Source organism: Cebus imitator, unplaced genomic scaffold, assembly GCF_001604975.1.
Source record: "Cebus imitator isolate Cc_AM_T3 unplaced genomic scaffold, Cebus_imitator-1.0 Scaffold594, whole genome shotgun sequence".
NCBI classification, from domain to species: Eukaryota; Metazoa; Chordata; class Mammalia; order Primates; family Cebidae; genus Cebus; species Cebus imitator.
Window position 1 is genome coordinate 949,756 of NW_016107909.1, and position 14,544 is coordinate 964,299.

At 32.2% G+C, this 14,544-nt stretch overlaps 1 protein-coding gene across 3 annotated transcripts in view; it reads left to right on the forward strand.

The window, feature by feature from the left end:
* UBA6 (ubiquitin like modifier activating enzyme 6) overlaps positions 1-13,434 on the forward strand; it is a 74,495-nt gene extending 61,061 nt beyond the window's left edge. The window contains exons 24-33 of one of the 3 annotated variants that reach the window (XM_017516555.2): positions 109-160; positions 306-369; positions 1,522-1,591; positions 2,932-3,003; positions 5,471-5,588; positions 6,720-6,913; positions 7,631-7,758; positions 8,666-8,753; positions 8,961-9,055; positions 11,114-13,434. In XM_017516555.2, the coding sequence (XP_017372044.1) occupies positions 109-160; positions 306-369; positions 1,522-1,591; positions 2,932-3,003; positions 5,471-5,588; positions 6,720-6,913; positions 7,631-7,758; positions 8,666-8,753; positions 8,961-9,055; positions 11,114-11,249 (1,017 nt within the window). In that variant the 3' untranslated portion in view covers positions 11,250-13,434. The remainder of the gene's footprint in view (positions 1-108; positions 161-305; positions 370-1,521; positions 1,592-2,931; positions 3,004-5,470; positions 5,589-6,719; positions 6,914-7,630; positions 7,759-8,665; positions 8,754-8,960; positions 9,056-11,113) is intronic. The other 2 variants (XM_017516557.2, XM_017516556.2) reach the window with 2 other exon arrangements.
* The last annotated feature ends 1,110 nt before the right edge of the window (positions 13,435-14,544 follow it).

Genomic DNA, 14,544 nt, shown 5'->3' on the forward strand with positions numbered 1-14,544 from the left:
TGTTTTGATTTTTGAGGCATGTGTATATATTTACACACAATATTTTTAAATTTTAATTTTTCCTCAGATAATAAATAGTGGATGCCTTTAATTCATTTTTTTCTTTAGGCGCTTCAGCTTCTTCACTGTTTCCCTCTGGACATACGATTAAAAGATGGCAGTAAGTGTAAATGTTGAGAAGAAATTTCAATGAAATTTATTACTGGCTGTATATTCTTTTGTTTTTAAATCAGCACATTTACTTAATTTGAACTTGATATATACTCATTAGACCAATATTGAAAATATTTGTATCTTTTTGTTAGGTTTGTTTTGGCAGTCACCAAAGAGACCGCCCTCTCCAATAAAATTTGATTTAAGCGAACCTTTGTAAGTATTTATATTTAGTTTTATATGTATCCTTCATTATATATTTCTTAACTGCACATTCCTTAAGTGTAAATTGCAAACTGAAAACCTTAGGCTCTTTAATGTTAAATTATTTTATCCCTGTTAATTTAAGAGTTAACAAGTCATTCTGACCAAGAAAGCCAGCCACAATCCTTCCCACACAAATGTCAATCCATTTATTTACATGGTAAATAACCACATTATTTATTATAAATATCTAAGTTGAAACCAAAATCACCATTTTACTTTATCCATAAATTAGTAAAATGCCAATGCGTTTTTATATTTAATTAAATCAAAATAAAAGAATCTTCAGTTATATGGAGGAAAAAATAATACTGAATAGCTTTCTAAATAATTTCAAATTATTTTCAAAGGAGTTGTCTTTGTATGAATACCTGGAAACACTATATTAGATACACATTAGATTCACACTTGTGTGTGTATGTATATTTTTTCCATTTCTTTTTTTTAAAGAGACAGGTGTCACTATGTGGCCCAGCCTGGCCTCGAATTCCTGGGCTCAAGCAAACCTCCCACCTCAACCTCCCAGATAGCTGGGATTACAGGTCCCTGCCACCACACCCAGCCTTATGTATATCAAAGTTTTATTAAACACGTAGCATGCCTTTACTAACCTTCCTTTCAACAGATAACTCTATGCTTAATTTTCTCATCTGGTGATGATTTTAGGCTTCCAGTCACCTTATCCTGGACTGCTTCTTCTATAGGACTTCCTTCTTTTGTTTTTAAAGAAGCACATTTACTTAATTTGAACTTGATATATACTCATTAGACCAAATGTATAATATTTCTTATGACTTAAAATATGTTTTTGTTCACTGGTCTGAGTTTTCTACTTCTGTTCACTCACTCCTTCTGAAGGTAGTCATGATCACTACCTGAATGTTAGTGTTTTTGAGAATTACTGTTTGATGTTTTGTCTTTTATAACTTCTATAGTGTTTTGGTAGAGACCAGAATTTTTTTGTCTAACTTAAAAAAATCCTGAAACAATCATTCTGTGGTTATATTTCTTCAAATTACATTTCAAGGCTATAGTTCATAATGCATTAAGTATCGTCTTTAAAACTTTGCATTCAAACTTTGCTTTATTTTTTAATTTTAAAAGGCATCTCAGTTTCCTTCAGAATGCTGCAAAACTATATGCTACAGTATATTGTATTCCATTTACAGAAGAGGTAAGATATTCTTTAAGCCTTAGCAAGTGATGCAAAACCAAATTAGAATTAGATGACTGATGCACTAATTGCATGAAAATATTTATTAGTTATAAGAATCATTCTTTTTGATATAGACTTTTTATTGTATTTTTGTCCATACTAACTTAATGAAAGCTAAAAGCTCATTGCAGTATTGCTAAGTGGAAGCCAGATTTTTCTTTCTGAATTGAAGCAGTGAAACAGCAATATTTGTAAAATGCAGTCAAACTTTATTTTAAAAATATTTATAAGCTGTTTATCAACTTCAGTTATCCTATTCTAAAAAGCCACAGTGAATCATTTCATAGCAATTTTGAAATATTTCTTAGAGATTTTCTTTGTTAACATATGTTTGACTTATTTTGTGATAATTAGCATGCTTTTGAGGAAATCTGAAAATGCGCCTCTGTGTTGACATTTCTTACTTTTAGCATCACACCTATTATCTTAAACACTGTCTTCATTAACTAACATCTAAAGGGCCCAATGTAGTTTTATTTGAGAGGCATCTGTCTCTTTTCTTCACAAATGCATGTTCTTGCTAAGTAAATTGCTGTACTTTTAGGTAGGCTAAACAGAGGAATATGAATCAGATCCGATAATTAACATTGGCTATCTTGGATTCAAATAACAATGTCTGTTTTAGATTAATCCTTTTTGGAATTCATACAAATAAACTGTAAATATTTGTCTGGTAAAAATAATGGGACTCAATCTGATATTCTTTTTGGGAAAAACAGATAGTAATGTGGTGAGTGTGGTAGTTGACCTCAAAAGCACCGTGTCTCTGCTTTTGCCAAGCAGCTTCTCAATGATTAATATAGATGCAACCCATAGCTTTAAATTCATCTAAGTTCATCTTTAACCATTTAAATATTTTCCTCCTTCTTAAGGTATGAATTCCATTTACTTATTTTACTTATTGAGTATAATTTACTTCAGGGAACTTTGTAAAACATTAAAAACATAAAACATAAAGCTAAGGGAATTAAAAAGATAGTCCCTGATTAAGTTACTCAATTTTATGTTTACAACTAGTCCTAAAACTACCTTTTAAAAAATTTTCAGAAGGACTAAGATTTCAAGTTTGTTGACTAATAAGTACTTTTTTATACCTTACCTTCTCCTCCCCCGTAACCTTTATGGGGGGATATTTTTATAGAAATAAAGATAAATGTCTCAAATGGATGTCTACATATTCAGATAAGAAAGTATTACATACTATAATGTGATTAAGGACCTTTTATAGGATATTTTTAGCTTTAGAATTTAGAAATAGAATAATATGTTTGTTGGTAAAATTACTTTTTTAAAAACAGGACTTATCAACAGATGCCCTCTTGAATATTCTTTCAGAAGTAAAGATTCAGGAATTCAAACCTTCCAATAAGGTATGTTTAAAAATTCATTCAGCAAGTAGTTTGGGAATTTGGACTTGTATCAAGTCTAATTCTAAACCTGGAGAATATCAAAATGAACATTTCTTGCTCTTGTGAATGTTATATTCCCAGTGGGGCAGAGAGGGACAATGAACAAAAATGCTAATAAGTACATAATATTGCAGTGGGAATATAAGTGCTAAGAAGGAAAAATACAACAGGGAAAAGAAATAAAGAGTGATGGAGCTGGTGTCATTTTATATGGGATGGAAGTGAGGGAAGACTCTTTGATAACAGTAACATTTGAGCAGAAACCTGAGGAAAGTGAAGAAATAGTGAAAGAGCAATGCATGCAGCAGAAATAAGTGCAGAGAAAGGCCTAGAAAAATTTTAAGGTCAGGACTCATCTAGAAGAGAATATATAGAGGGAGAGTGGTAAATGAGGAAATTACAGAGATAGCCGGAGTTATGATAAATACTTAGTATTTAACCTTGAGAAGAAAACCAGTAGAGCATTTTAAGAAGAGTGACATGATCTGACTTAAATTTAAGAGTGACTCTGGCTGTTGTGTTAAGAATGTTGTATGTATGTTTACACAAGCGAGGAAGCAGGAAAAGCTGTTAGGAGGTTACTGCAAGAGTAGAGGCAAAAGGCGTTGATGGTCTGAATGAAATAGTAGGTAGCAGGAAAGTAATGATAAAAGATTGGATTCTGTTTATATTTTACTGTATATCTGAGATATTTCTAAGGGATTGGAATTAGTGTGAGAGGAAAAAAAATGTTATTTTCTTAGTTGAAATAAGCTAGCTTAATAGATCAGAGTGAAGGGGATAAGAAGGTAAAGGAAGTAAAGGCAAACAAAAGAAGGTATGAAACAGTTGTCCAGTGGAGTGAAGGTATGAAATAATTGTCAAGAAAAGCATCCTTACCTTTTCTGCAGCTGGAATTTAGCTTCTTGGGTGGTATTGTACTGTATAATGGATGGAAGATTGGCTACAACTACGGTTGGGATTTTACCAGGGAAATACGTTGGGAAAAAAAAAACAAAAAAACTATAGGGAATATTAGTAAAGATGGAACATGAAATTTAGACAGTGAAATAGGAAAGTTTGAAAACTTTGTTTTTTCTTTTTTACATGTTCAATATCTGCCTTTCTTGTATATTCTCTAAAAATCACAAAATTTAGCTACATCAGAAAAGGTGGAGTAGTGACCACCTCCCTGCAAAATTCAAGAAAGAAGTGGTGTGTGCAGCCTTTCATTCTGCATTTTTATTTCAGGGAAAAAAAACATACTTGTAGGGTAGTCGATTTTGCCCAGGTAGATGGGTTTGCAGACCACAGTGTTTATGACTTATAGCCTATAAAGAATAAAAATAGGATGAGGATAAACAGAAGTCCCAAAGAAAGTTCTCAGCCCATGTTTCCAAGGGCAAAACTAGAGAGAAGCCAAGGAAAAATGGCTTAACTTTACTGCCGTTATTACTCTTGCTTCAGTATGTTTTTGGCCTTGCATTGCTTCTATCTGTATCAAAGTTTGTGGGTAGTAAGTTCTCCTGAGCAATTTAACTACAGTTTTAACATGAGCTATGGGCTTTTTCACAACTCCTTAAAGGAGTTCACACTGAAGTTTCAGGTATGGTACTTCTGGTTGCAGATGTCACAGCCAAAAATTTCAACTAGCCATTCAGACAAACAAAAGTTTCTCCTTCCTGAACTCCTTAATATTTCTTAATTTTTTGTAATAATGTTTAATTTGTAAAATGATGATTTGAGTATATTTATAATATTACTTCATGATGATGAAGCTAATTTTTTAGTTTGAGAATATTAATTTCCATGCCCTAATGGAATATCTAATAAGTAATTTTTTAAGGTTAAATTACTTATGGTATGCACTGCCTTAATCCTACCAAACTTTGTATATGAAAGAAGACATTTTCTTAAGGAAAAAACTTATCAGCAGTCAGTAAATATTTAAAGGATGACCATATTATATATTTTATGGATTTCTTTAGTTTCTTTGATGTGAAACAGCTCTGTACTAGCTACAGCAGTGCAACTTGAGTTTAAAGTAGATTTGTCAGAATCACAAACTGTTGATTAATACTAATTTTATTCTAGTGTGGAATTTTTTAAAAGATCAGTATGGACTTAGATTGTATGAGCTCCTCAGTATTTTTTATGCCCACTATATCATTGTAGATAATAAAAATTAGATATGTTGGAGTTCTGTCAGTGTACAAGATACATGAAGATTCCTATTGTTATAGAGCTTACATTCCTGTGTGAGAAGATAATAAAATACGTACATGAATAACATAATACCTTCTGAAAACATATTGGACCAATGATGATTAATCTGATTAAAATACACAGAGAAAATATTTTCTCTTTGCGATTTGATAAAATAATTAAATGGTAACCAAACTTAGATGCAGAAAATAACATTAATAAAAATATATTCGTATATTCAAAGGTTGTTCAAACAGATGAAACTGCAAGGAAACCGGACCATGTTCCTATTAGCAGTGAAGATGAGAGGAATGCTATTTTCCAACTAGAAAAGGCTATTTTATCTAATGATGCCACCAAAAGTAAGGGAAAATCTTTATAAAAATGTTTTGAATGGGTTGAATTTTTATTTTCACCAAGCTCTACACCTAAGAATTTGTGGAATTTAATAACAACAATAATATGATGACATTAATTGATTTCGTGATCATATCAAAGTCAGTGTTCATCTTTAACTGTGACTAAATTCATCATTTTCCCCCTGTTGCTGTACCCTCAAAACTAATTATCCAATCAGTAACTGCTTTGTTGTTTTTCTGATCATTTTAGTTCTTTAGATGGTGAGCAGGTCTAAAACCATGACTGAATAGCTCTGTTTTTAAGGAATTAAAACTTCAGTTTAATGGGGTCCTTGTGGAATCTAATCTTTGGAGCAACCTATTTAAATCACTTTAGGATAAAGAACCATAAACGGAACTCTTCTTAGGTTCTTAATCTTCATAATTGCTAACAGGGAAAACAAAATGACCTATATATACTTTCTTGCTAGATGGTCTTAAATATAAAAGTACAGGAAAACTGAATTTTTAATTTCTCAAAAACATTCACTCATCTGTTTTGACCTGCTCACCATCTTTTAGTTTTATAAATCAGTGGTTCCCAAACTTTTGAGATTTTTAGTATGGACTGGTAGAATTTCAGCAAAAATAACCCAGAATAACCGTAATTAGAAGGATCTTGGAAACCACAGATCCACAAAGATTTCAGAAAATACTTATTTTAATTTGACCTATTGATCCTATTCTTAATTATCAGAGGGAAAATGTTTCAAAGTAGGATTTATGGAATAAATTTTTGAACTATACCTAATGTTGGCTTTTTTATTGTAAACCACTTGATGGCAGATGTGCAGTATATAACATTTATTTTGCTATTACAAAGTTTTTAAAACATAAAAACATTTCTAATTTTGTGGCATTAAAACCATCATTTTCTTTCTTTTTTTTTTTTAATTAAAAAATATTGGCTCTGTTTAATCATGGGAAAAGCTATTTCCATGTCCTTCAGTAACTTTAGTTGCCGGATTTTTCTTATGGTTCTCAGTCATTTAAAAAAAAGAAATCTTTAAAATTTAGTAAACCCACAGTGCTTTTTACCTAGCAAAACCTTTACTGCCTGCTATGGAACTTTGTTTTTCTGGTTGATGTGATTAGGTGACCTTCAGATGGCAGTGCTTTCATTTGAAAAAGATGATGATCGTAACGGACACATAGATTTCATCACAGCTGCATCAAATCTTCGTGCCAAAATGTACAGTATTGAACCAGCTGACCGTTTCAAAACAAAGCGCATAGCTGGTAAAATTATACCTGCTATAGCAACAACCACTGCTACGGTTTCTGGCTTGGTAAGTTTTTTAAAATAAAAATACTCCTTTTTCATTACCTCTTCCCTGTCTTCCCCATTATACTAACCCAGTCACTCAAAGATGTTAGAGAAGGAAGGATAATTATTGGATCTCATAATTAAAAATTTCAAGATATTTTCTGAAAATGCAGTCATTTATATTTTGAAGTTTTACATAAATATACATTTTAAAATTAAAAATAAGCTCAACATAGATTGTGATTTTTCTTATAGGCAGTAATCCTCTCACTGATCTTTGTATCTTTCATACAAAGCAGGTGCTTTGTTTTTCTTGAATAAAATGAACTTCCCTAATCTTTATTCATAATGATTGAGAATCTTTAAGTGGGGCCCTAGTTATTATACCATATTACATCATTACTCTCAAGTTACTCTAGAAGCTATGTAATTATATACCCCTGTATTAAGTGATTGTAGACTGTTGTATTTTTTGAGTTCTGGCATCTATTTTCAAAGTAGGTTGAATTATTTTTTTTTTTAATAACTGACCACGTATAGAGTAGGTTGAACGTTTGAAAGTATAAAATATGCTAAAGTATGGAGACCTATAATAAGAAATTTACATTACTCTAGTCCCATAGCTGCTATTACTATCTACAAAGAAATGCTTGAAAACTTGTGAAAATTGAATAGATCCGATTAAAATTATAGATAGTTTTAGGCTATTTATATAATCAAATCATTTTCTTTTATCTAGGTTGCCTTGGAGATGATCAAAGTAACTGGTGGCTATCCATTTGAAGCTTACAAAAATTGTTTTCTTAACTTTGCCATTCCAATTATAGTGTTTACAGAGACATCTGAAGTAAGGAAAACTAAAATCAGGTATGTATGAAGGTCTGTTTCTCTGGTATAATGAAAATGAAATAAAATATTTTACCTTTTAAAAGGGAAAAATACTGGCTTCACCTCTTTTTTCCCTTTATATGTGTGTGTGTATATTCTTCCCATCACTTCAAGATCAGCTCAAACCTCATCTTCGTGAGATATTTCTGACTAAAGTAGCCAAAGAACCCTTACAACACTTTATCTGCCACATGGTTTGGCATTATGATTTCATCTGTGTCTGCCTTGCCCAGATGAATTAGTAGGTGTCTGACTGTAGGTCATGAGATTTAGAATTCAATTCCACAAGCTTGTGACAAGGCAGAACAATTCCCTGGGCCTATGCTTTTTAGTTTTCAGATTGGCAACAGCCAGAAACTTGAAAAAAACCTATCTTAGCAAGGGTGTGAGAAAGCAGACACTCTCATACATTACTAAATGAGAGTACAAAATAGTGTAATCCACAATAAGGAATATACAGCACTATATGTCAGATTTTCAGATACATTTGCACACGTCTCAAACTATATATTTGCAAGGTAATTATTCTGGCATTATTTATCATAGCCAATGATTAGAATAACCCACAGGGGACTTGAACATCCACACAGTGAAACCCATGCAGCTATTTTAAAGAGAGAGAGAGACAAAAGTCTCGCTAAAACATACTGATTTATAATGAGATACTGGAAGGAAACACAAGGTACTAATTAAAAGTGGTTACTTATATGATGTGATGGGGAAAGAATATTATGAAATATTTTAGAAGGTGTATTATCCTTTATTTTCCCACATTAATTTCTAGCCCAATCACAAATAATGGACTGCTGGAGGTGGTTTTTTTTGTATCATCACTAAAGGGAGGAAAATTTCAAAGTTTTCTGTTCTGAATATTTTTCTGTAACAGAAATGGAATTTCATTTACAATTTGGGATCGATGGACTGTACATGGAAAAGAAGATTTCACCCTGTTGGATTTCATAAATGCAGTCAAAGTGAGATACTTTTATTCACTTGGTTCATTAGTAGCTTTACGTCTGGTTTCTATTTAGTTCTTATTAATAATTTTATTGGAAGTTATAATTATTTAGCATGAATTACTTTTTTTACTGGTCATAAAACATTGTTTACAAACAATGTTACATAAGTGTTTTATGTTTGAGTGAGGCTTTGTTGTTTCTCTTTTTGATATTCACTTTTAGGAGAAGTATGGAATTGAGCCAACAATGGTGGTACAGGGAGTCAAAATGCTTTATGTTCCTGTAATGCCTGGTCATGCAAAAAGATTGAAGTTAACGTGAGTATTCAACATTATATGTAGCGATTAACAAGAATTTAAATATAAGTTGATGCACAGTAAAAAATTAAATATAGAGGTTACCATAATTCAGATAAAAGCATTAGTCTTGTCTAATGACATTAATAAGACAGTAAATCTGCCAGGTGAAGGCCAACAGCCTACCTCTTGAGAGATTCAGCTCTTCAGTTAATAGGCTTAGAAACTTGATTTGGTCAGTACACTTAAGTAAAAGTGGATTCATCTCTTATGTTGAAACACTTAATGACCAGATTTATGAGGAATTGAACTGCCAAATCACTATTTTTATTCATTTATTCAACAAACTATTGTTTAGGGTACCTGCTGTGTGCCAGGTACTATTTTATTGTTATTATTTTTTTGAGACAGAGTCTCACTCTGTTGCCCAGGCTGGAGCGCAGTGGTGTGATCTCAGCTTACTGCAACCTCGGCCTCCTGGGTTCAAGTGATTTTCCTGCCTCAGTCTCCTGAGTAGGTGGGATTACAGGCACCTGACACCATGCTCAGCTAATTTTTGTATTTTTAGTAGAGACAAGGTTTCACCATGTTGGACAGGCTGGGCTTAAACTCCTGACCTCATGTGATTTCGTCTGCCTCAGTCTCCCAGAGTGTTGGGATTACAGGTGTGAGCCACCGTGCCTGGCCTAGGTACTGTATATTAGCTATTTCCCTGCAACTAGAACATATATTTCACAAGAATGGGAATGTTTATTTTGAGACAGTGACATGGCTAAGTCTCATCTCTGGTCCTGTTTATCATTAAAATGTAATTGAGTAACTGTGATAATGAAAATTTTTGACAGTATTGTGCTCAGACCTCTAGTTCAGGGTAGATTTCATTTGAGCTACCTTTGAAGAAAGATTATTTCTGGCAAAAGCAAGTCTTTGCAGCTAAAAAGAACATACATACAAAAGTAAAACTACCATTAATTAGCAAAGGCATTAATTTGCCTTATGTTGATTTTCATGAGGATACCTGAATATCTTTTGGATGAATTAAGAGTAGTATTTTAAATTCCTACTTGGAATTCATATTTTTTTTGGAATGACTAAAGTATGAGGTGGTGATTATGAATGGTAGAAAAATGAAAAGTTTTTGTATGGGACAAAATATCTTTGTGAAATGGAAAGAGCTACTGAGGATTAAATCGATGACATACTTCAGAGCCTGGCATGAAGTAGGTATATAGTATATGATAGATAACATTATTAGGCAGGAGAATACATCAAATTTATATTTGAAAAGAATTCTAGGAGCAGTGAAGATTGGAGGTAGAAAAGAGACTGGAGAAAGCTAACTAGAAGCTAATACAATTATCTAAGGGGTGTATAGATGATGACTTGATTTAAGACAGTAGTGACAATTAAAAAGACAGTGATTTTTCAGTAAATAAACAGGATAAACATTGGATATAAGGGAAAAACCTAAGAATGAATTTTACTTTGTATTTCTAGCTTGCATTTTAAGGTTAATTCTAGCTTACTTTTTTACTCACGACAGAGAAATTCTTGAATTCATGATGCCTCCAAACTAAAGAGGTGGTATAGGAGGAGAATTAATTTTTTTAAATCATTGCAACCTCTGTCTCTCTGGTTCAGGCAATTCTCCTGCCTCAGCCTCCTGAGTAGCTGGGATTGCAGGTGTGTGCCACTGCGCCCGGCTCATTTTTGTATTTTTAGTAGAGACAGGGTTTCACCTTGTTGGCCAGGCTGGTCTTGAACTCCTGACCTCAGGTGATCCGCCTGCCTTGACCTCCCAAAGTGCTGGGATTGCAGTCTGAGCCTTTTTGTCTTTCAATAAATGGTTTGCATTCTTTATCATGACCAATGTATCCAAATTTATTCACTGTTAGGTAAGTGAGTGTCTTGAGTTCAGACCTTTTAGTAAAGAAAAATAAATATATGAAAGCAGATTATTTTTAGATGTTAAATAAAGTCTAGATATAAGACCAGGTTCTCTGGATGGCTTTAGTCAGCAAATTGTTTTTTCATTTTGCAGAATTTACCAAAATATTTATTCTTGCTTATTTTTCTTAGAATGCATAAACTTGTAAAACCTTCTACTGAAAAGAAATATGTGGATCTTACTGTGTCATTTGCTCCAGACATTGATGGAGATGAAGATTTGCCTGGACCTCCAGTAAGATACTACTTCAGTCATGACACTGATTAATAGAAGTTGTCTTAACATTACTCCAGGACTACTTGATTTTGGAAAGAGTGCACTTAATTCAGAAGCTAAAGAAGATCAGCTCATAATATTATGGATTTCTCTCTCATGAAGCCTTAATTTTAAGGAAAACATCAGTAGGAAACTCCACTGAAGAATTATAAAACATTTTGGGGCATAGTATACAGTTGTCTAATGGTTCACACATGGCTATGATCACAAGCAACTTTGAACTGGAATGCCATTTTAGAATGCTTACAAAAAATGTGTGTATTAATCTGTGTATTAATCTCTCTGGATAAAAAGAATGAAAAATATGTATGACCAGAACAGATAGGAAGAAATTGAAAGCAACAAATGCAACTATCCAAAAAGTTTAATTTTATTTAATGAATTTCTTTTTTGTTTAAAGACCGATTTTCTCTACAAATAGTGTTTGGCACCCAGCACCTCTCATAAGGTTAGGCTTTCAGAATTTAATACACTGGGAAGAAGAGGTATGGTAATGGTGGATGAAGAGTGGACATTTTAAATTGTACAGTTACAGTTTACTGTCCTATTACCTCTGCTCATTTAACCAGAGTTTGTTATGTCACTGTGTCCCAAAATGAGGATTTTGTTGAAAGCATCAGTGTTGTAGGAGCAGCAGGTTGGATGAGACATATTAACTTAGACTAAATGTGAACGGTATTATATGGACTCTCACAGCCCTCTTAGAGAATCCATGAATGTGAACAGACAAATGTGGCTAACCATTTGATTCTTCAGTATGCCTTCTAATGTGGCTATTTTATTTATGTGAGACTCTAAACCTGATTGTCCTATTATATAAAACTAAAAGATTTTGTAAAGGGAGTGTCCTTAGAAATAGACAAAAAGTAGAATGTTAAAAATTATTGCTAGGGGAATCTTTTTTCCCATAAAACGAATGGATATTAATTTTTTTTTTAAGAGAAGCACGTTATTTCATTCCCATTCCCAGAAAGGGAGTTAATGAAGATAAAAATTTATTTTTTAAGGTCTTTATTGAGATGAACTTTCTGCTTTCTGGTATGAACTATTACAGATGTTTCTATAAGTACTTTCATTAGAATGATGTAAACCATAGTACCCAACACTGTAAACTCAGTGAAAATAGTAAATGATTCTTGGATTACTAAGACTATTGTGCATTCTGAAGCAATTGGCTTTTTTTTTTAACCATAGGAAGTCATTTCCCTCAGTTCCTTTTCTTCTTCTCTCCTGCCCAGACTATTAGTAGGTACTTTGTTAAATAAAAAACTAGATGAACATCAGTATTACTAAAATTTGGTATCTTTTTATACCATGTATTATACTTTTTATTTCATTTACAAATAGTTTAAATTACTTTGTCAACTAGCTGTATTGTTTCTTTCTTTTGTAAAAGTACCATCAAGTGGAGAAAATATATGTGGAAGTAGAGAGTGAATCTGTATAATTAAAGGATAATCTGTACATAGAGAACTGGGCAAAAATGGTTAGAATGAATTTAAAGAAAAGGACTACCTTTGGAAAAAAGAAATTAAATTTTGTTCACATATCCTACTCCTTACCATTATGCATATTCCAAGTGTCATATTTAAAATTAAGGTTACTTAAAATTGAATCCAGGAATATCAAGGCTCTGTTTCTTAGAATTTTAGAGGATAGGACTAATAAAAAGACTTTTGAAAGAAGCCTTTTTTTCCACATTTACTTTGTTTTGTGCTCTCTGAGAGTAACTGATATTTTCCAGGTAGTCATTCAGCAATCCATAAATATCCAATAACTTGCTTATATTTTATTGAAGTCTTGACATCTCTTCAGGAATAAATTTAGAATGATGCTGTCAGTTCATATTAATAAATATTAGTGCTTTGTCAGATGAAACAAAATCAACAAAAATTAAGTTCATTTTGTGATTAAACCTGCAACCATTTTTTCATTATTTTTCTTCTATAGTTAATGGTTATTGCCATAATTTCTTCTGTTTAGTTCTACCAACCTAGAAAGCCAGGGTGAAGTTAATGATAATTTCCATTGTTTTGTTTATTTCTGTACCATGAGATCACTGTTGATGACTGAAATACCAGGTGCAAAAATTAATGATTTGGTTTTTGTATGGTTCCACTGAGTAATTTTTTACTTATTAACAATAAATTAAGAAATTTAAGAATATCTTTGTAAATCATACTTTGTAAGTTGATGCCAGAGATTCTGATTTTGCTATTTATTTTGTGAGTAATGTTGCTTTGGTGTTGCCTAATTTTCAAGTTTGCAATCGTGGAGATACAGCAGTTACTAGGTGTGGAAGGACATTACCTCAAATGTCCTGAAATGGCTCCCGGAAATTCTTTTAAAACAGTTGGAGAGAAATAGTTGTGACCATGTAAAACCTAGAGGATCTGGTAAATCCCATATGACTGGTTAGGGATTTGTAAAGTCCATTTATTTTTAGATTTCAAAGCAGTTCTGTTACATGTCTGTAAGTTCCTCATAAATTGTCGCAAAGGTAGGACATGAAAATAAATGTATATCTTTATTTTTATTTTTTAATCTATGTCACACTCTGGTGATGTTATGGAACATTTAAAAAAGCATCTATGTTTTAGAGTCCATTATTTTATTATTAGCAAAATGAAGACAGAAAATTGTTCTCCTGAGATTTTTAGGGAAAAAAAATCTTGTGACCTAAATCTTTCCACTCTAATGATCATAAATTCATTGTGATTGCAAATGTCTAATTTTATATAATCACTGTGTATGGGTTTAATTATTTTACTTTTCACAGATTTAAAAACATGATCATGATCTGAATGCTTTCTCTGAGAAAAAAATCAGAAAGTTGAGCTCTTGGGGATCAGAGTAAGTATCCATTGATAATATGTATTTATTTTGCTCTTTCTATGTCATAGCTTTGTTTTTTTAATTGAGAAATATATATTCAAATGTGTATTCAATAGTACACAAAATATAAATATGCAGTTCAAGGAATAATTTTAAAGTAACTATATAACTAGCACTCAGCTTAATAGAATATATTGAAAACAGTTCAGTAACTACCCATGTAGTTCCTTCCCAGTCACAACTAGCTCCCGGCCACATACCCTGTGGTAATTACCAATATCTTACCTTTTATGATAATTGTCTCTTTATTCTTATAGTGTTAGCACTTATGTATGTAAACTTTAGCAATACAGTTTGCTTGTTTTTTGAATTTTTATCCAAAATCATACATTCTTTTGTAGCTGCTGCTTTCGTTCAACATGTGATTTATTCATGTTGGTTTTAGCTGTAC